This window comes from Bos indicus x Bos taurus, chromosome 1, assembly GCF_003369695.1.
Source record: "Bos indicus x Bos taurus breed Angus x Brahman F1 hybrid chromosome 1, Bos_hybrid_MaternalHap_v2.0, whole genome shotgun sequence".
NCBI lineage: Eukaryota > Metazoa > Chordata > Mammalia > Artiodactyla > Bovidae > Bos > Bos indicus x Bos taurus.
The window spans coordinates 44,742,035-44,764,737 of NC_040076.1; the positions used below are offsets into that span (position 1 = coordinate 44,742,035).

At 40.2% G+C, this 22,703-nt stretch overlaps 1 protein-coding gene across 2 annotated transcripts in view; it reads left to right on the forward strand.

The window, feature by feature from the left end:
* The window catches only part of TMEM45A (transmembrane protein 45A), a 115,404-nt gene that overhangs the window by 24,171 nt on the left and 68,530 nt on the right, over window positions 1–22,703 (forward strand). Inside the window, exon 1 of one of the 2 annotated variants that reach the window (XM_027559163.1) lies at window positions 6,997–7,063. The exons of the other annotated variant lie outside the window; for it this stretch is intronic. Within the exon in view, the coding sequence (XP_027414964.1) occupies window positions 7,018–7,063 (46 nt within the window). The 5' untranslated portion in view covers window positions 6,997–7,017. Of the gene's footprint in view, window positions 1–6,996; window positions 7,064–22,703 lie in introns of those variants that run through there. 2 annotated transcript variants of the gene reach the window in all.

Consider the following 22,703-nt stretch of genomic DNA (forward strand, 5'->3'; position numbering starts at 1 on the left):
CCTGTTGCTTCAGTGAGGCTTCATGACTTTTGGCTCAGGAAATCATGAGTGATTTGGGAGCACAGAATATGATTTTTGGTTTTCCTTTAGGACCATGTTAGGATGCTAGTAGATGCCACACACAGGACAAACTGGTGGAGCCCCCTCTTAGCTGCCCCTGCTGGGTTCTGGAAAGTTATGCTGTCTGCTCTGTTGTTTATGTGCTGTTGTACCTTGGGCTTCCCTGGTGGCTCAGACGGTAAAGAATCCACCTGCAATGTGGGTGACCTTGGTTTGGTTGGGAAGATTGCCTGGAGGGGGGCATGGCAACCCACTCCAGTATTCCTGCCTGAAGAATCCCCACAGACAGAGGAGCCTGGAGGGCTACAGTGCATAGGGTCATGAAGCGTTGCACACGACTGAATGACTAAGCAAATACCTTGGGAATCTGGCTTCCCTGGTGGCTCAGATGGTAAAGAATCTACCTACAATGCGGGAGACCCAGTTTCAACCCCTGGGTCAGGAAGATCCCCTGGGTCAGGAGAAGGGCACAATAGCATACTCCACTATTCTTGCCTGGAGAATCCTGTGTACAGAGGAGCCTGGTGGGCTACAGTCCATGTGATTGCAAAGAGTTGGACATGACTGAGTAACTAAGCATGGCTACTTATCTTGGGCATCTACCTGCAGTGCCTTTTTGAAAAATAGATTTTATTTTTTAGAGAAGTTTTAGGTTTACAGCAAAATTGAACAGAAAGTACAGTGGGTTCCCATACATCTTCTCCCTCAAAACATGCACAGCCCTCTCCACTATTGACGTCTCACTCTAGAGAGGTACATTCTGACAAACCTACATTAACACATTATTATTACTCAAAGTCCCTGTTCTGGCACTTGTGGGGAGTGACCAGAGCCTCCTTGCCACATTTGGCTCCTGCACCCTGGCTCCAGGATACCTCCAAGCCAGTTTATATAAAGAGTATTTCTGATCAGCCTCGTAATGAGGGAGGAGGTGTTTGTTGTCGATTATTTATTGTTTCTGGTTCAGTTGGAGTTCATTAGAAGCCATGCTTTCCTAACACCTCTAGTCCTCTCTCAGGCAGTGCTGTGTTTCTCTGGTTAGATACCTGCCCAGCAATGTCAAATCCTGGGTTCAGATCTGCCTGCAAGAAGACCAAGGCAGGGAGTTCCCTAGTGGTAGGACTAGTGGTTAGGTTGCCTAGTGGTTAGGACTCTGTGCTTTCACTGCGGTGGCCTGGGTTCATCCCTAATCTGGAAATTGAGATTCCGCAAGCAGAGCAAGAAAAAAAGAGGAAAAGGCAAACAGTGCCTGGTGAGTAAGTATGGGGCATAGGGTAATGACCTGTGTGTGCGCTCAGTTGCTCAGTCATGTCCAACTCTTTGTGTCCCCATGGACTGTAGTCCACCAGGCTTCTCTGTCCCTGGAATTTTCCAGGCAAGAATACTGGAGTGGGTAGCGATTCCCTTCTCTAGGGATCTTCCTGACCCAGGGATTGAACACACGTCTCCTGCATTGGCAGGCGGATTTGTTACCACTGAGCCACCAGCTTCCTGATAATCAAGCCCTCTTCTCCCTCACTTCCTGGCTGGTCCATGATGTTATAATGATAGTTTTCATGAGAAATTCCATGAAAGTTTCTGATTCCTAAGACTAATTTCTCTATGCTGGAGGCGAGGGGATGAGTGCCAGGCAGTGGTTGTAGGCTGCCCTGGACCCTGACCTGCTTCTCAGGATGAGGAAAATTGGGCTATTTGGGGATGACATGTCATTCATCTTGATTTGTTTGCTTTTCAGGAGTGTGCCTTTGCTGAGAACATGGGGCTTACTCTTGTGTGGTATTGTTGTTTGGTTCTTTTTAATAGTGTAATACCCTAGTGTGCCATCTTCCAAAGTTTCCAAATTTTCTGGCATATTGAGTGCAACACTTTCATAGCATCATCTTTTTGGATTTGAAATAGCTCAGCTGGAATTCCATCATAACCACTAGCTTTGTTCCTAGTGATGCTTCCTAAGGCCTGCTTGACTTCACATTCCAGGATGTCTGGTTCTAGGTGAGTGATTACACCATCGTGGTTATCTGGGTCATGAAGATCTTTTTTATATAGTTGTTCTGTGTATTGTTGCCACCTCTTCTTAATATCTTCTGCTTCTGTTAGATCCATACCATTTCTGTCTTTCAGTTTGCTCATCTTTACATGAAATGTTTCCTTGGTATCTCTAATTTTCTTGAAGTGATCTCTAGTCTTTCCCATTTTATTCTTTTCTTCTATTTCTTTGCATTGAGCACTGAGGAAGGCTTTCTTATCTCTCCTTGCTGTTCTTTGGAACTTTGCATTCAGATAGGTATAGCTTTCCTTTTCTCCTTTGCCTTTAGCTTCTCCTCTTTTCTCAGCTATTTGTAAGGCCTCCTCAAACAACCATTTTGCCTTTTTGGATTTCTTTTCCTGGGTATGGTCTTGATCACTGCTTCCTGTACAATGTCACAGACCTCCCTCTCTAGTTCTTTAGGCACTCTGTCAACCAGATCTAATCCCATCAAAGTCCACCCATCTTGTTGAAAACAGGTGTGGTAAGGATTAGCTTTAGCTTCCTAAACCAAGATAATCACCATGCTGTGATCACTCACCTAGAGCCAGACATCCTGGAATGTGAAGTCAAGTGGGCCTTAGAAAGCATCACTATGAACAAAGCTAGTGGAGGTGATGGAATTCCAGTGGAGCTATTTCAAATCCTAAAAGATGATGCTGTGAAAGTGCTGCACTCAATATGCCAGCAAATTTGGAAAAGTCAGCAGTGGCCACAGGACTGGAAAAGGTCAGTTTTCATTCCAATCCCAAAGAAAGGCAATGCCAAAGAATGTTCAAACTACCGCACAATTACACTCATCTCACATGCTAGTAAAGTAATGCTCAAAATTCTCCAGGCCAGGCTTCAGCAATACATGAACCATGAACTTCCAGATGTACAAGCTGGATTTAGAAAAGGCAGAAGAACCAGAGATCAAATTGCCAACATCTCCTGGATCATCAAAAAAGCAAGAGGGTTCCAGAAGAACATCTATTTCTGTTTTATTGACTATGCCAAAGCCCTTGACTGTGTGGATCACAATAAACTGTGGAAAATTCTGAAAGAGGTGGGCATGCCAGACCACCTGATCTGCCTCTTGAGAAACCTATATGCAGGTCAAGAAGCAACAATTAGAACTGGACATGGAACAACAGACTGGTTCCCAATAGGAAAAGAAGTACATCAAGGCTGTGTATTGTCACCCTGCTTATTTAACTTCTATGCAGAGTACATCATGAGAAACGTTGGGCTGGAAGAAGCACAAGCTGGAATCAAGATTGCTGGGAGAAATATCAATAACCTCAGATATGCAGATGACACCACTCTGGCAGAAAGTGAAGAGGAACTAAAAAGACTCATGATGAAAGTGAAAGAAGAGAGTGAAAAAGTTGGCTTAAAGCTCAACATTCAGAAAACTAAGATCATGGAATCTGGTGCCATCACTTCATGGGAAATAGATGGGGAAACAGTGGCTGATTTTATTTTTTTGGGCTCCAAAATCACTGCAGATGGTTACTGCAGCCATGAAATTAAAAGATGCTTACTCCTTGGAAGGAAAGTTATGACCAACCTAGATAGCATATTAAAAAGCAGACACATTACTTTGCCAACAAAGGCCCATCTTGTCAAGGCTATGGTTTTTCCAGTAGTCATGTATGGATGTGAGAGTTGAACTATAAAGAAAGCTGAGCGCCGAAGAATTGATGCTTCTGAACTGTGGTATTGGAGAAGACTCTTGAGAGTCCCTTGGACTGCATGGAGATCATACCAGTCCATCCTAAAGGAGATCAGTCCTGGGTGTTCATTGGAAGGACTGATGTTGAAGCTGAAACTCCAATACTTTGGCCACCTGATGCAAAGAGCTGACTCACTGGAGAACACCCTGATGCTGGGAAGGATTGAAGGCAGGAGGAGAAGGGGACAACAGAGGATGAGATGGTTGGTTGGTCTGACAGACTCCATGGAGATGAGTTTGCATAAACTCCAGGAGTTGGTAAGGTACAGGGCGGCCTAATGTGCTGTGGTCCATGGGATAGCAAAGAGTCGGACACAACTGAGCAACTGAAGTGAACTGAACCTGAGGCTAACATAAGGGCTAGTCCCAGCTTTGCTAAATCTTCTGCACAGCTTAGAACAGGAGTTCCTGGTCCATGGCCTGGTAGGAAACAGGCGGCATAGCAGGAGGTGAGTGGTGGGTGAGTGAGTGAAGCTTCATCGGTATGCACAGTCATTCGCCATTGCTTGCATTACTGCCTGAGCTCTGCTTCCTGTCAGATTGTTGGCAGATTCGATTCTCATGTGTGTTAGTTGCTCAGTTTTGTCTGACTCTTTGTGACCCAATGGACTGTAGCCCCTCACCCCCACCCCAGGCTCCTATGTCCCTGGAATTCTCCAGACAAGAGTACTGGAGTGTGTTGCTCCCTTCTCCGGGGGATCTTCCTCACCCAGGGATTGAACCCAGGTCTCCTGCATTGCAGGCATATTCTTTACCATCTGAGCCATGTAAGATAGAATTTCCTAGATTCTCAGAGGAGAACAATAAATGTAATGTGTTTGAATCATCCCCAAACCATTCCCAGCCCACTGTGGTTCATGGGAAAATTGTCTTCCATCAAACCAGTCCCTGGTGCCAAAAAGGTTAGGGACTGCCGGCTTAGAATATTGCCTCTTATGAAATGTGTGAGGGCATCACCATGTCCTCTGTAGAGGCTGTCTGCTCCTATCACTGTAACCATACCCTGACAGCTGGTCTGTTGGGATGCTGATGTTGCAAGAGCACTCTAGTCCTCTTTTAAGACTATGTGGTACCAGGTATTGCTTCTTATATTCAAACAGGGCTCTAAGCATGCTCAACAGTCCATCTATCATTTATTTACTTAACAACCCATTCAATAAATGCTGGGCAATGAGGATGTAAAGATAAGAGACACAGTTCTTGCTTTTCAGAAGCTCACAGTGTAGTGAGGGAGCTCCTAGATATGTAATGATGGCATTCAGAAAAAACTCTGTGAGAGTGTCTTGAACACAGAATAGGGTTCCACACACTTGCAGAGTGAATTAGGGAGATTCCTTGGTTGAGATGAGATTACTGATGAGTTTTTTTTGTTCTCTTTCTTCCTCCTCTTTTTCTTGAACTGAGTCATGCAGGATGTGTATTATTGGTTGAAGGAAGGAAGGGTTCCAGGCAGCAGAAAAACTCTATAGAGCTAAGGAGGCATGTTAGGGAGTTTGGAATATTTGGAGAACTTTAAATGCCATCATGTTGTTTGGTTATAGCAGAGTCCTAATGAACAGCTGCAATGGGATAAGAATTCCTCTGAAACATGTCTGTAGGAAATATTTCCAGAGATCAAATTGCCAACATCCATTGGATCATAGAAAAAGCAAGAGAATTCCAGAAAAACATCTGCTTCATTGACTGTGCTAAAACCTTTGACTATGTGGATCAAAACAAACTGGAAAATTCTTCAAGAGATGGGAATACAAAACCACCTTACCTGCCTCCTGAGAAACTGGTATGCAGGTCAAGAAGCAACAGTTAGAACCGGACATGGAACAACGAACTGGTTCCAAATTGGGAAAGCAGTAGGTCAAGGCTGGATATTGGATGTGAGTTTGAGCAAGCTCTGGGAGATGGTGAAGGACAGGGAAGCCTGACATGCTGCAGTCCATGGTGTCACAAAGAGTCGAACACAACTGAGAGACTGAACAACAACAACAATTAATGGCTGCAATGGGATAAGAATTCCTCTGAAATATGTCTGGAGGATGAAGGAGACACTCCCACATTAGCCTGCAATGGTTAGACTATACTTTTGAAATGAGAGAGTATGTGAGATTCAAAATAATACCTTACAGGAGCCCTGGGCTGTCTTACCTGCAGGGAGAAAGTGTAGATAGCAGTGGGGCCTGTTTAGACTTGTTAGGTATGGCTTGTGTGAGTAACGCAGCACAGCTGGGTAAGGGAGACTGGTTCTGAATCTTGCTTCTTTTGCTCAAAAGAGAATGTGATGTGGGCAGAGATAGTGTCCTCATTTATAGACTGTTCTCAACCTACCTCTCCAGGGTTGATATGAGAATTAAATCACACAATTTATTGATAGGTGAAAGTAAATACCCAGCAAAGGTTAGTTTCTCTTCCCTGTCTTTTTCTCTCTTGCTTTTCTCCATCTTTCTACCCTTCCCAACCTCCTTTTTTCATGAATTAACTTTGTACTAAGAAAGTAGTACATGTAAGCATCCTGCAAGGATCTATATTAATAGTCCATTATAGCAGCCACTAGTCACATGTGTTTAGAGAATGCTTGGCTAATTCCAACTGAGATATGTGGTGAGTTGAAAACTTAATGCAAAAAAGGGAATGTTAACTAATCTCATTAATAATTTTTTCTATAGATCATATGTTTAAATGATAACATTTTATATATGTTTGGTTAAATAAAAATGTTATCAAAATTAATTTCACCAGTTTCTTCTTACTTTTAAAAAATGCAGCTACTGGCAATTTAAAATTACATTTTATTCTTAGGGGATAGCGTTTTGTGGGCTTTGGGGACTCCCTGGTGAAAAGACAAACTGACTTCGCAGTGCTTATACCTAGTGGGGAGTAGAAAACTGCCACTGACAGCTAAAGCAACAACAGAAAGTGAAAAATAAAAAAGTAACAAATGTAAAAGTACATATTGTAAGAAGTATGTAAAGAGAAGTTTCTCTGGGAGGAAAACAGCAGGATCTAATTTAAATTGACTGGACGCCTCTCTGAGGGAGAGGTGTTTGAGCTGGGCCTCCAGGAAAGCATTTGCCCGTGGCATTTCCAGGCAAAGGTGGGAACACAGCATTCCAGCTGGAAGAAACAGACTGCCAGTCAATATTTACTGAGTCTACCAAACCCGCAGCATGTGGTTGGCAATGGGGAAAAGCTGTGGGGCTGCCAGACACAGGGAGACTCCATGACTCCTTTGCGCTTGTGGTCTAGAGAGGAGACAGAAGAGACAGGTACGTCAGGGTTCAGGGCTGGGACATGTACTGGCTCTGGAAGTGTCTTTCCTCCTCTGTCTGTCCCAGCCTCAGACCATCACTGACCCGCAGCCACAGCTTTGCAGGTCCCCAGAGCCTGTCAGTTCTTCCTTTGGCAGGGAACACTCACTTCTGCTCTTTTACCCCCGTTCCACTGCCCTGTTCTGAGTCAGACTCATCTTGGAAATTAGCGTCTGCAATAGCCTCTTAACCAGTTTCCTCGCCTCCAGCCTCTTGCTCCCTTTAATATCTTCTGTGCATTCCTACCAAATTAATCACCCTGAAATAACATTTAGACTGCAATTTCTCTGCTTCAAAGCTTTTACTAGCTTCCAGATACTGGCAGAGGAGCAGCATGCCTGGAGCTGTGGGCACCTCTGTCTCTCTTTTCACACTTTATCTTTCCTTGTCTGCATAATGACAGCCCTCAGAGAAGCAGGGCCTGCAGCAGGATGCGCAGCTGGCCTCAAGTAAGCTTTGAAGCCTCACTTCTAGCCAGTTTACATAATTCCTGCTCCTGCCCCACCTCGCCCTCTGGGCCAGGCATGCTGGAGTCCTCTTTGTCCTTCACACACTGAGTTTCATTGTCTCCGTGTAAGGGCAGGTGCATATCAGTAAGAGCATGGATTTCAGAGTCAGTGAGATTAGGTTCAAATCGCAGCTCTGCCATTTAACTTGCTGTAAGGACACCTCCAATAAGCTTTGTCTTTTCTAAGCCTTAGTTTCCTCTTACTAATACCAGGAACCTAACTGTAATTTGTACCCCTAAGGGATGGGAGGGTAAGATTTTGCAGGTGCCTAGTCCATGAGAAGTGAGTGAAGTCTCTGTCATGTCCGACTCTTTGCGACCCCATGGACTGTAGCCAACCAGGCTCCTCTGTCCATGAGATTTCCAAGGCAAGAGTCCTGGAGAGGTTTGCCATTTCCTTCTCCAGGGGATCTTCCCAACCCAGGGATCGAACCCAGGTCTCCCACATTGTAGGCAGACACTTTACTGTCTGAGCCACCAGGGAAGATCTGGGAAGTCCTTAATCCATGCATATTGTTTAAATGAGTGGTAAGCCATGGATGTGCTGATTAACAGTGGTATCTCCTTTTCTTTCTGTATCCCTAGTGCCAGTTAGCAGCCTCTTTTTAAATGGTGATGGGCTGTAGTCTGACTTCTATGCAGCTGTGATGTGGGCTGGAAACACTGGATGGGGACATTGAACAGTGGTGTCAAGAAGCTGGATAGACTTCAAGAGACCATCCAGTGTGGAACCCCTGAGGCCCTCTCGTGTGTCCAAGTAGATCCAAAGGAGTTGGTTGAAAAGCATACACACACACACACACACACACTTTGGGAGTATTATCTAGATGAGGAATCACTGAACAAGAGACTTCATTTTCCTTTTCATTTATCTTTTTGAAAGATGTAGTATGTAGCAGATTGTCAGCAAGAGAGGAATACAGGATCTTTTCCAGAATTAGTGCAACATAAAAATTTATAAAGTGAGAGTACATGAAAGCTAATAAAAAAAGTTAAGTTTTCAACAACTCCTTTATGGAGCTACTGTATAAATGAGGCACAGGGGCACTTTTGATTAAGAAATAGCCACGGTGTAATTCAGAAAAGCATAGGATGTTTAAATAGACATTTGGATATACTCAGAAGTCACAGCCAAGTCAACTGAGATCTCTTACTCAGAGAAACATGCTAATGGATTTCATTCTTAGGGAGAGAGAAATATTCTTTCTTTTTTTCCTTCTTATTTTCATGTGGCACTTCACTGACAGTTTCTTCACTAGCTTCATGAGTATTACTTGAGAAATCTCCACACTGAGCTGTTGCAATGTTCTTTACTCCATGGAAATACCTTCATAAGTTACTGGGTAAAACACAGGATACCCAGCAAAATTTGAATTTCATGTAATACATGCAATATATGGGATATATTTATGCCAAAAATTGCTCATCTGGAATTCTAATTTCACTGGTATCCTATATTTTGTTGTTGTTGATAAATATGGCAAGTAGGCCTACCCAAGGGCTGAAGGGTAGGTACTGAAAACCTGGCTGACAAACTTGTAAAGCTGTCAACACTGGTGACTGATACTTTCATGGGACCTTTCAGATTTCTGTCTAAGGAAGGCTCGTGTATGGTTTTCTCAGGGACCTTACTGTTCACAGACACATGAGCCAGCTCACACCCAGGCAGCCCAAGCAGCAGCTCCTCATTCCTCTATATTTCCTTTGTTAATTCTCATTTACCTTGAGGTTTTTTTCATGCACTTGCATACCTGACCTTCTATGAGATGGGGGCAGAAGCATGGAGGATTTTTTCCCCTGAAATAATAGCTTTAAGTGTAAAGTTGGGGGACAGGGAGGAGGCAGGAAGGCAGGAGACTTCAACTCACTCTGACCCCTTATTTTCCTGTACAGGAGTCAGAGCATTTCCCATGGAACATAGCGAGCTGCAAAACTCAGCTTCTTCTTGTCTGAACTTGAATTTGAAGTATAAATTCAATTTCTGTCTTTTTTCCCTCACAGCATTTTTCTTTCCCTCTATAAAGTAGACAGAGAGGGTGCAGTCTAAATTAGACTGGAAGTTCAAGGTCAAGGGAAGAGTCACTACCAAGGCCAGGCCCTTCCGGGGAAGACTCTCTTCTGAGTCTTGTCAGGACCTCAGATGCCTCAGGCAGCCTTGATTTCCCGTATGCTGTGCTGCCTTCAAGACCTTGTGACAAAAAAATAACAAAAGCAAAACAAGTCTTGCATTTTTTTTGGCTTGGCTTTTTTGTTTCTTTTTAGCTTTCCCAATTTTTTAAGTAGAATGTGTGAAGACACAAAAATAGAGACAGTAGTATAATATGTCAACTAGCAACAATTTAGTAATTGTTGAATTACAGCCAATTTTGTTTTATCTGTTTCCTTATTCATTTCTCATTTCTTCCAGATAATTTTGGTATTAGAATTCTTCAGAGAAAAAGAACCAAAAGGATGTGTGTGCGTGTTTGACTACATGGAGAAAGGGAAAGAGATTGATTGATTTTAAGGAATTGATTCTTGAGATTGTGGAACTGGCAAATCTGAAATCTGTAGCATACGCCAACAGGCTAAAGAACCAGGGAAGAGTTGATGTTGCAGTTTCTGTTGCGAAGGAAATCTGGAAGCGGAATTGCTTCTTCCTTGGAGAACCTCAGTCTTTTCTCTTGAGGCTCTTAACTGACTGAGTACATCCCCTCCCTGCCCCCTGCTCCCCTGCCTTACCCCCCTGTCCTGTGGAGGATAATCTGCTTTTCTCCATGTCTTCTGATTTAAATGTTGATCATATCTGAAAAATACATTGACAGCAATGTAGACTGGTGTTTGACAAAAAACCGAGTAGCATGGGCTTAGCCAATTTGACATACAAAATTAACCATCACAGTTTGGAAACTATAATCATCTAAACTAACAAGTCATCACATTATTTGGTCCATAATATTTTCATATATATCTTTTAAAAATAAAAATTAAGAAAAACCCCTAAATATAATCACTATTATCACCCCTATAAAATTAAAAGTTGAACTATACCTTTGTGTGAATTAACATCTAAATAAAGTTTATACATTGCTATTATAGATAGGACTCAGAAGTCTCTGTTAGTATACAAGTTCTCTCTTTGCTTCTGTTGGTTTTTCTTGCAGTTTATTTGTTGAAGAAGCTAGTTTGTCCTGTAGAACTTTGCATCATTTGGTTTTACTGGTTGCATATGATGTCACTTAATAAGCTCCTCTGCCCCTGTATTTGCTGTAAGTTAAGAATTTCATAGCAAGGCTGGATCACACCTAGGTTCACTTTTTTTTGCAAGAATACTTCAGGCACATTTTGTTGGACTGTCTTTCTTGGATGTCGATCATCTTTGTTTATCACTGCCTGAATTTATTAGTTCATCCTGGCTTGTAAAATTCTAAAGTCTATAATTTCCTCTGCATTTATTAGCTAAAATATTTATATAAAGAGAAATTTCCTCTCATGAACTATTTGGGTAGAGTTCAGTTCAGTCGCTCAGTTGTGTCTGACTATTTGTGACCCCATGGACTGCAGTACTCCAGGCTTCCCTGTCCATCACCAACTCCTGGAGCTTACTCAAACTCATGTCTATTGAGTTGGTGATGCCATCCAACCATCTCATCCTTTGTCATCCCCTTCTGCTCCCACCTTCAATCTTTCCCAGCATCAGGGTCTTTACAAATGAGTCAGTTCTTCGCATCAGGTGGCCAAAGTATTGGAGTTTCAGCTTCAGCATCAGTCCTTCCAATGAATATTCAGGACTGATTTCCTTTAGGATGGACTGGTTGGATCTCTTTGCTGTACAAGGGACTCTCAAGAGTCTTCTCCAACACCACAGTTCAAAAGCATCAATTCTTCGGCGTTCAGCTTTCTTTATATTTCTTTATATGCAGATGACACCACACTTATAGCAGAAAGCGAAGAAGAACTAAAGAACCTCTTGATGAAAGTGAAAGAGGAGAGTGAAAAAGTTGGCTTAAAACTCAGCATTCAGAAAACTAAGGTCATGGCATCTGGTCCCATCACTTCATGGCAAATAGATAGGGAAACAATGGAAAAAGTGACAGACTTATTTTTTGGGCTTCAAAATCACTGCAGATGGTGACTGCAGCCATGAAATTAAAAGACACTTGCTCCTTGGTAGAAAAGTTATGACCAACCTAGACAGCATATTAAAAAGCAGAGACATTACTTTGCCAGCAAAGTTCTGTCTAGTCAAAGCTACAGTTTTTCCAGTAGTCATGTATGGATGTGAGAGTTGAATTTGGGTACAATTCTTCCTAATTCTTTATCCTAGTGTTTCTCAAGTTGCTGTCAATAGACTGCTATGAGTCTGCTGATATGTTCTTGGAGGGTGAGGAAGGGGGTCTGCAAACTTTTTATTATGATAATCTGACTGCGCAATTACTGAGAAATATGTAAGCATATTCTACATTACCTGGATGAGTGTCTTATTAGAGTTCGGCCAGTGACCTCAGTGCTGAAGCTGACATTTTTGTATTTTGGATCATGATGCAGGGCATGTAGTGCTGATTTAATTATTAAGGGTTGATGAATAAAGAAGATGGGCTTAAAATGCCAGGCAACCTTACAGTGGATTTTAGTTTGAATAGAGATATGAGTCAGTTTGGGGGAACACAATAATATACATCGTCTGGACCAAAAATAATATATGCTGTAGCTGCGAAAGGCCACTTATTTTGAAAGAATTAATTGTCTATTTGATTTGCATTAGTTTGATTTGTGTTGGTTTTGTAGTGTTTGCTTATATTTAATTTATAAATCGGTTTTATTTTCACAGTTGTCCAAATATATATATTTTACTATTAACATTTAAGAAACAATTTGTCAACATGCTGGCTTGAAAGGAATTTATTTCCTTTTAAAATGTCTGTACATTACAGACAGTTTGAGAAACAGTGCTTTATCCCATTCTGGCTTTCCTAGGGCTATTAGGTAATCCCACCTCCAGTATAATCTGTTTTATTAAGGAGTCACCTCTTGCTGTGGATATTGGGAGATAACAATGTGTATCTAGACAACAATACCCTGAAATGCTCAAAGAAAAACGGCCATACTGGGAAGAAGGTATTTTAACATTGTATTTTTTTTTTTTTTCTAACATCATCTTCAACCACAGAATGGAAGCAGCTGCCTCCTTATGTATCTTTCACTGGGGCCTGTGGAATCTGGTAAATGGAGAACCTTAAACCAGACTATGTATTACCAGAACAACTGTTTGAAAAGATAAGAAGCAAAACCAAAGCCCATCTGAAGCAGTCTTATCCAACTTCATTGTGCTGATGAGTTATCTGAGAATATTGTTGCAAGAGATGCTGCTGGCCCATACCTCATATACTGAAAACTATTTTTTCTGTTGTAATCATTTTACTTGATTTTTTCTTGGATAACACATATAAAGCTATGAGTACCATTTTTAATACAAAGTCAGCACTTAATAAATGTTAATGACTCTTGTTACGGTGGTTAGAATTAGCTTTTGAGGCTCAGAGAAGGATGGGATAGAGGAGGGGGTTTTAGAAGTGAACAGACTTCAATCAAGATCCAGGTTTTGTTGTTTACAAGCTATTTGTCCTGGACAAGTTAGTTAGCCTTTCAAGTCACTGACTTGTCAAATGTCTTTAAAATGGAGGAAAATAATGCCTCATGGAATTGGGAGGATTCTATAGAGCTCCTAGATTGGTGGGTGCTCAAAAAATATTATTTCTCCTTTGTCCCCTTTGGATATAGGCTTGGGATTGAATCTTGGTTCTGTTGCAACATTATTGTGACTGAAGTTGTAATCCTTATGAAATTTATCTCTTTTATCATTATCTTTAAAATGAGAATGATAATTAAGAAGATTCAATTAACTGGTATATGTAAAATGTATTATGTGTTGGCACATGACAGGACCCGTGGTCAGCCCCTCTTTCCCTTCCCTTCCTTCATTTAGTGTAGCAGTCAGCAAGGCTGATGGAGCTCAGATACCAGGCATAAGAGACGGGCTTAGTGGGTTCACCTCTAGATAATGAGAATCATCTGGAGAGTTAACAAAAACCATCTGAAGAGTTTAAAACTGTACAACAGCAGAGTTGTGAGTCTGAGTTTTATTCAGGGTCTTGCTGAGGCTGTATCCTGGAAAACAACCTCTTAGTAGCGCTGAGAAAGTACTCCAAAAAAATAGGGGCTGAGCCAGGAGATGTATATATATAAGCAGACTTGAAGTAGAAACTCTTGGAATTGAGGTCCAGGCATTAGTTATTTTTTATGAGCTCTTCAGATAATTCTGTGGTGCAGCCAGGATTGAGAAGTACATAACACTAGGCCCTTGAGTTTTCTTCAGTGATGGAAACTGAGAGTCTAAGGAGGCTCCTTCTGCTGCCAAAATCTTGGCTCTCTGTGCACGGATGCCGAGCAGAAATACAGAGTCATGAAGGAGAAAGAAAGTGTGGTTTTATTCCTTTGCCTGGCAAAGAGGAAACACAGGCTAGCGCCTCAACTGTGTCCCCCGTCCCCCGGGAAATAGGCAGAGGTGTTATAGCTGGGTGTCTTCTTCATAAGTATGTGGTAAGGATCAAGGCAGTGACTGTCTTTCATTCTTCTGGAAAGTTCCGTAACAGCTACAACACTGGGTTTGGTCATCCTCAAGATTATCTGCCTGTGACTTTCTTTCTGAAGACTGTTACAAGGGTGTGTGAGGGAAAGAATGCAGATGCAGGATGCCTCGGGTCAGAGAGTGATTAAGGAATTAACTTTGTGAAGGACAAGTCTAGTTACGTGGACCAAAGATCAGAAACAGTCAAACTAAAAACTGGGATTGCTTAACTCTTACAGGCTTTTTCTGGAGATTTCTATAGCCATTTATTCATTCCTTCATTTCCCTTGCTTGGTAGCAGAAAAACCCAGTTTCCATTTCTGTTGTCTCCCCACTGTCTGTTGGAGATTTTTTAAGTTTTTATTTTTATGACTGTCAGAGGCGCTCCATCTGACTGATATACCTAAAAGGGTATGCGAAAGTCGCTCAGCTGTGTCTGACTCTGCGACCCCATGGACTACACAGTCCATGGAATTCTCCAAGTCAGAATACTGGAGTGGGTAGCCTTTCCCTTCTCCAGAGGATCTTCCCAACCCAGGGATCAAACCCAGGTCTCCTGCATTATGGGCAGATTCTTTACCAGCTGAGCCACTAGGGAAGCCCAAGAATACTGGCGTGGGTAGCCTATCCCTTCTCCAGCAGATCTTCCTGACCCAGGAATTGAACCAGGGTGCCCTGCATTGCAGGTGGTTTCTTTACCAACTGAGTTATCAGGGAAGCCCTAAAATGGCCAAGTTCTAATCTCTGGAAACAGAGCGAGTTGCTCTACATGAATCAGGAAGGGAAAAACTGGACCTCTATCCATTTTAGGTTTTCAGGTGGTATTTTTAACAAAAAGATTAACAGGAGGGAAAAATAACAGTCTTTAAAAACAAAAACAAAAAACAATGCATGTAGCAGATATCACGTGAAAGAAAATTCATTGAAAAATAACTCGAAGTGGCAGTTTAGAATTCTGGATATAGAGCATCTTCAACAAAAAACAATAAATTTGTAGAGAAATGGTAAGACAGAGGAAAGCAGTTTAGGTTTTCAAGGGGTGCACTGTGGGAAGATAAACATATGGGAGGAAACTAATGGCAACTTGTTTGCAGTTTCATCTTCCCACCTTCAGGCTGATAAGAATCTGTCTCCAGTTAAAGAAAAACTTACATCCTGCCTCTAGACAGAAAGGAGGCAGGTAGAGAGAGCTTTTCCTCCACTTGCTACTGCCTTCAGCTCAAAATTGTTTTTATGTCCAAGAGGCATATTTTGGGATGACTTATTCTGATTTCCTTTAGTTCCCAATTTGAAACTTTATTTTTAGAAAGTGTCACATATTAAAAGTCGAGTTGGGTTAGAAGTTGTGAAGTAAGAGATCAGCAAATGGGGAGAAGAATATAGACAGGAACAAGCAGAAAAGAATGGATTTAAGAACATTGTTTCATATTTTATTGAATCAGTCTCTTAGTTTGATAATAGGTCCCTTCAGTTCAACAGTTGTGTCCCATTTCAGAAGGTGGTGTTGTAGGTAGTTTCCATCTAAATTAAGTTTGCTGCTGCTGCTGAATCACTCCAGTTGTGTCCGACTCTGTGCGACCCCATAGACGGCAGCCTACCAGGCTCCCCCATCCCTGGGGTTCTCCAGGCAAGAACACTGGAGTGGGTTGCCATTTCCTTCTCCAATGCATGAAAGTGAAAAGTGAAAGTGAAGTTGCTCAGTCGTGTTTGACTCCCATTAGTTTCCATCTAAATTAAGCGACTGTGTGATGCGAGCAATCAGGGATTTAGTAAGAGGCATTTCTATAGAAACTAAAGGAAAAGGATGTTTAATGGTTGGAGTTGACTATAAAACCGGTTTCTGAATCCAGATGACCATCAGCTGAACAGATTTCAAGATACTGAGCTCAAAGTATGTTTTGCAGTTTGAATGTCTCTGAGGATGTCATCGGTGTGTTCCAGTGAACCTTCTGAGTGACCTATACAGCAGCAGGCAGGAAGGACAAGGTTGTCCATACCTGAACTGTGGTGGGTGATATTTCTGTTTATATCAAGTTGTTCAGCTTCAGTGGTTTTGGGGAAAGGGCGGTTTTATTTCTTAGTGATTACAAGTCAGAAGGGTGGGAAAAACACTCGAAATGCTAGTTTGGAGAGTTGTGACCAGATAGTGCTGGAAATGAAAGAATTTGGGATTCACTCTAGTTCACATGCAAGTAACAAAACCTCAGTGACAGTGAACAGGGCTAGGATCTAATGTTCCACAAAGGTGTGTTATAGTTTTCCATTGAAACAACATTTTTCTCTCTCTAGTCACCTCCATTTTTACCAAAGAGAGTCAAAATGAAACTAATTTGTTTGCCAAATAAGTCTAATTTCATTAAACTTGATCTGATTATTTATATAAATGCAGCAAGAATAGAGGTCGATCATGTAAGCTCTTTTAAGTCTGCTTTGCTAGAACTTTTGATAGAGTTTGGAAGCCAAGCCAAGGACTCACTTCTGAGTCCTATAGATTTAGGTGAATTCTTCTCTTCTTGAGATCTAAAATGCCATGAGGTTCTGTATCTGCTAGGAAATGATTTTCCATTCTCATTGGTTAGGCTGGGAACCCTATAAATAAGATACCTGGTAATTTTTTGAAGGGAGGCTTTGTTGGATCCATAAAGCCAACCTTAGTTTCTTAATATTGTCTGGTTATGTCTGAGTCTATGTACGTCATTCTCAAATACTACATTCCAATCAAAGTCTTGGTAATATAATCAATATTGCCCACAGTGTTCTTTTATAAAGAAAGCAGATTCTCACAGAACTTATGCAAATAACTATAGTGCCATGATAATCACTATGGTGTGATCACTCACCTAGAGCCAGACATCCTGGAATGTGAAGTCAAGTGGGCCTTAGGAAGCATCACTATGAACAAAGCTAGTGGAGGTGATAGAATTCCAGTTGAGCTATTTCAAATCCTGAAAGGTGATGCTGTGAAAGTGCTGCACTCAATAGGCCAGCAAATTTGGAAAACTCAGCAGTGGGCACAGGACTGGAAAAGGTCAGTTTTCATTCCAATCCCAAAGAAAGGCAATGCCAAAGAATGCTCAAATTACTGCACAATTGCTCTCATCTCACACGCTAGTAAAATAATGCTTAAATTCTCTAAGCCAGGCTTCATCAATACGTGAACCATGAACTTCCAGATGTTCAAGCTGGATTTAGAAAAGGCAGAGGAACCAGAGATCAAATTGCCAACATCTGTTGGATCATGGAAAAAGCAGGAGAATTCCAGAAAAACATCTATTTCTGCTTTATTGACTATGCCAAAGCCTTTGACTGTGTGGATCACAATAAACTGTGGAAAATTCTGAAAGAGGTGGGAATACCAGACCACCTGACCTGCCTCTTGAGTAACCTGTATGCAGGTCAGAAAGCAACAGTTAGAACTGGACATGGAACAACAGACTGGTTCCCAATAGGAAAAGGTGTACGTCAAGGCTATATATTGTCACCCTGCTTATTTAACTTCTATGCAGAGTACATCAGGAGAAACTTTGGGCTGTAAGAAGCACAAGCTGGAATCAAGATTGCTGGGAGAAATATCAGTAACCTCAGTTATTCCGATGTAACCACCCTTATGGCAGAATGTGAAGAAGAACCAAAGAGCCTCCTGATGAAAGTGAAAGTGGAGAGTGAAAAAGTTGGCTTAAAGCTCAACATTCAGAAAACTAAGATCATGGCATCCAGTCCCATCACTTCATGGCAAATAGATGGGGAAACAGTGGCTGACTTTGTTTTTCTGGGCTCCAAAATCACTGCAGATGGTGATTGCAGCCATGAAATTAAAAGACGTTTACTCCTTGGAAGGAAAGTTATGACCAACCTGGAAAGCATATTGAAAAGCAGAGACATTACTTTGTCAGCAAAGGTCCATCTAGTCAAGGCTATGGTTCTTCCAGTAGTCATGTATGGATGTGAGAATTGGACTAAAGGAAGCTGAGCACTGAAGAATTGATGTTTGGAACTGTGATGTTGGAGAAGACTCTTGAGAGTCCCTTGGACTGCCAGGAGATCCAACCAGTCCATCCTAAAGGAGATCAGTCCTGGGTGTTCATTCATAGAACTGATGCTGAAACTGAAACTCCAATACTTTGGCCACCTGATACGAAGAGCTGACTGATTGGAGAAGACCCTGATGCTGGGAAAGATTGAGGACAGGAGGAGAAGGGGACGACAGAGGATGAGATGGTTGGATGGCATCACCGACTCAATGGACATGGGTTTGGGTGGACTCCAGGAGTTGGTGATGGACAGGGAGGCCTGGCGTGCTGCAGTTCATGGGGTCGCAAAGAGTCGGACACGACTGAGCGATTGAACAGAACTGATAGTGCCATGAAAATAAGAATACTCAATAATAAGTTTCTGAATTCTTGAGGGATCAGATAGAGAGAAAATTCTGTTTACAAAGATATAATTTACCAAATTGCCATAAATTATGAGTAGCTTGATAGAAAAGAGAAAAAGTTTTCCTTAAATTTGGAAAAGCAAAACATTAATGAGCTGGTATGTTTCAAAGGAAAAAATCATAAAAAATTATAATCATCCTTATCAGTTCATTTAGTCCTATGTAATTAATTCTTGTTCTTCTTGATCATGGGTTAACAGTTTTATAGATCAATCAGTTTTTCTATTACAATTCTAGAAATTAAGCTTTCAGGGCAGCATCAGAATAAAACAATAACTTTCTGTGAATTCCAAAAGACGTATGCATGGCCATGGTTAAAAGTCTGATGAGAATACTTTATAATTTAACTGACAAGGAAAATTGGCTATCTGTGACATACAACATTTTAAGATGATAGCTGGAATTATGACTATTAACATCATACTAGGACATGTCAGTTTTTTATGATTTCTGGACGACTTAAAATACTAACACACCCATACAAATAGAACCTAAAGATGATTTAGCATCATTTCTTAGAAGTAGAAGTGAAGATGCTCAGTTGTGTCCAACTCTTTGCGACCCCATAGACTGTAGCCTTCCAGGCTCCTTCATTCATGGGATTTTTCAGACAAGAATACTGGAGTGGGTTACTATTTCCTTTTCCATGGTATCTTTCTGACCCAGGGATTGAACCCGGGTCTCTTGCATTACAGGCTGACTCTACCCTGTCTGAGTCACCAGGGAATCCTTCTTATTCCCATGTAATTTAACATATCAAATAAGCCTAATTAATTTAACTTTTCTCTTTTTAGAGAACAAATCCTTTGAGATTTTCCAGAATACCCCTGGAAAATCTCAAAGTTAGTTCCAAATCAAAAAGATTTCATTTAGAATTTGGTTTTGAAAAGTTTGTAAAAAATGTCGAAAGCTTGAAACACTTGATTTACGAGGATCACAGATCACTGTGAAATAATATATTATCCATTTATCCACAGTGACAATAAAAAGATTTAAAGGTGAATACAGAAAGTTACATGTCCTGAGGAAAAAAAAAGCAAAACTTAGCTCTCTTAATATTAAGACCCTTTTTCTTAATTAATTGAACACCTGGTAAAGACAACGTGAAGCACAGGTAATATTTTGATGACATAAAATCTTGGTTTTACAGACATAGAGAATAGACTTATGTACATGGGGAGAGGGTAAGAGAGGGTGAGATGTTTAGAAAGAGTAACGTGGAAACTTATATTACCATATGTAAAATAGATAGGCAACGGGAGTATCGCTCAGGAAACTCAAACAGGGACTAGTTTGACTGTGTCAACCTAGAGGGGTGGAATGGGGAGGGAGATGGGAGGGAAGTCCAAAAGGGAGAGGATATATGTGTACCTATGGCTGATTCATGTTGAGGTTTGACAGAAAACAACAAAATTCTGTACAGCAATTATCCTTCAATAAAAAATAAATTTAAAAAAATCTTGGTTTTATAGGAAGATTTCTTAAAAGGTTAAAAAAAATCCAGAATCCAGAATCTTTTATAATCTCTTACCAAGAGCAGATCAGTAGTCTGAAAAGACTTAGTTCTTTTAACAGAGAAAGGAAAATAAATTTTATTTTCTTTTTTCTTTTTTTAAATTATAAATTTATTTATTTTAATTGAAGGCTGATTACTTTACAGTATTGTGTTGGTTTTGCCATACATCAACATGAATCCGCCATGGGTGTACACGTGTACCCCATCCTGAATCCCCCTCCCACCTCCCTCCCCATACCATCCCTCTGGTTCATCCCAGTGCACCAGCCCCAAGCATCCTGTATCATGCATCGAACCTGGACTGGCAATTTGTTTCATATATGATATATACATGTTTCAATGCCATTCTCCCAAATCATCCCACCCTCACCCTCTCCAACAGAGGGTTGGAGTCCAACAGACTATTCTATACATCTGTGTCTCTTTTGCTGTCTCGCTTACAGGGTTATCGTTACCATCTTTCTAAATTCCATATATATATGCGTTAGTATACTATATTGGTGTTTTTCTTTCTGGCTTACTTCACTCTGTATAATAGGCTCCAATTTCATCCACCTCATTAGAACTGATTCAAATGTATTCTTTTTAATGGCTGAGTAATACTCCATTGTGTATATGTATCACAGCTTTCTTATCCATTCATCCGCTGATGGACATCTAGGTTGCTTCCATGTCCTGGCTATTATAAACAGTGTTGCGATGAACATTGGGGTACACGTGTCTCTTTCAATTCTAGTTTCCTTGGTGTAAAATAAATTTTAGTTTTACATATGCTCACTTTTGATATTAAAGCTTATTTTAAAATCCCTTGTTTAAAAAAAAAAAGTTTTGTGGTAAATTTATTCAATTTGAGCCATCTTGACTATACAAGATTTTGTCTATATTCCAAACTTTCTAAATCTGTTTAGTTTTGTCCTTTTTTTTTCTCCTATATTATTCTGAAACAACCTTTCATTTCAATTCAGTTCAGTCACTCAGTCGTGTCTGACTCTTTGTGACCCCATGACTTGCAGCACACCAACAACCCTAACCCTAACCCTAACCTCTAAACCAGGAGAAAATTACTCCGCATTTCCCATAACAGAAAAGCATCTTCATACCTCATATCTTTTCTTACCAAAATTGTATCTTACTTTCCTTATATACTTTACATACAGAGTTTTTTTCTTACTATATTAGTAATTTTAATTACATATATTGTTAAAAATTTTAATCCCTAGTAACCCTAGTTTTCAGTGAGAATTAAGAAGCAGACAACTGTGAAGTGTCACATACCAACATTTTTTTATGGATTGGCAAATTATGAATTAAACATTTCATAATTTCTAGATACATACGACTTTTATTCATGGTACAAATTTTAACACGGCAAGAAAAACATGTTATTAATAGACCCAAATGTCTTTTGTCCCTCTGTCATAAGAAGCCAAAAGTGAACTTCTGTTTAGCAATAATGTTTCAGTATTGTATCTTCTGGAAATAATCTAGATAGTTAATGACTACCTATCACTTAACATAGAATAAGGCTTATTTCACCAAGAAGATTTTGGAAGCCGTTTTTAAGTAAAATATAATCATTGTTGAGAAGTTAATTTATAAACTCTTATCCCACCTATTTTTAGTTAATTAACTTATTCTTAATAATCATAGAAGCAAAGCACTTAAAAAATTAAATACATAGCTTCTTTTTCTTGTTTTGCTGTTGTGCTTGATGTACATAAAGCAATTTGTTGTATATTTCTCTTAGATTTGATTTGTAATTTTATAATCTTAAATGTCTAGTAGAGGTAACATATGCTTGTTTGACTATTAAGTCCAGGTAGAAAAAATTGTATATATGTGTTAAATTTAAAGTTGAAATTCCTGACGAAATGCTTGTTTTATTAAATTTTAAAACTTAAACTAGCTTTTATTTACTAAAGATTAACCCAATCGAACTTGAAAAACATTTTGGTTCATTTCTATATTTCTGAGCATTTTAGGAACATTTTAATTTATACACATCCTTATTAAGCTCTTTCAGATGTTATTTTTGGCAATACTATCCAAAGGTACAAAAATACCACATATACATAACACATGCCCAGACATATATAAATATACACACAGATGCAAACAAACATCTTATTCCTTTCATTTAAAAATTTTAGCCCTTTATGGAATAAAAGTTATGGAATATAAAACTGACCACTTTATAAAAGAAAGTTCAATTCAAATTGCATTTCTGGCAGATGGAACAAGGTAAGGTTATTTGCTTAGATGGCTAAAGATTTTTACCAATATTTGTGGAGAAAATTTTTAAGGTTTTAAAATTTGCTCTTGACAGATAGCCTCATAGAGGCTGTGGACTAGATTTTGAACAAGGGACCTTTCATAGCTATTTGTTTAAAAAAAAGTCTCTCTTCTTTTTTCCATCCAGTCTCAGGTAGTTGTAGGTAGTGTTCTAGTTAACTCTTCTGATGTTTATATTTTAGAGATGTGGTAAAATTTACATCACCAGAAACTAAGTCACTAGAAATTTTTTTTAAAGAA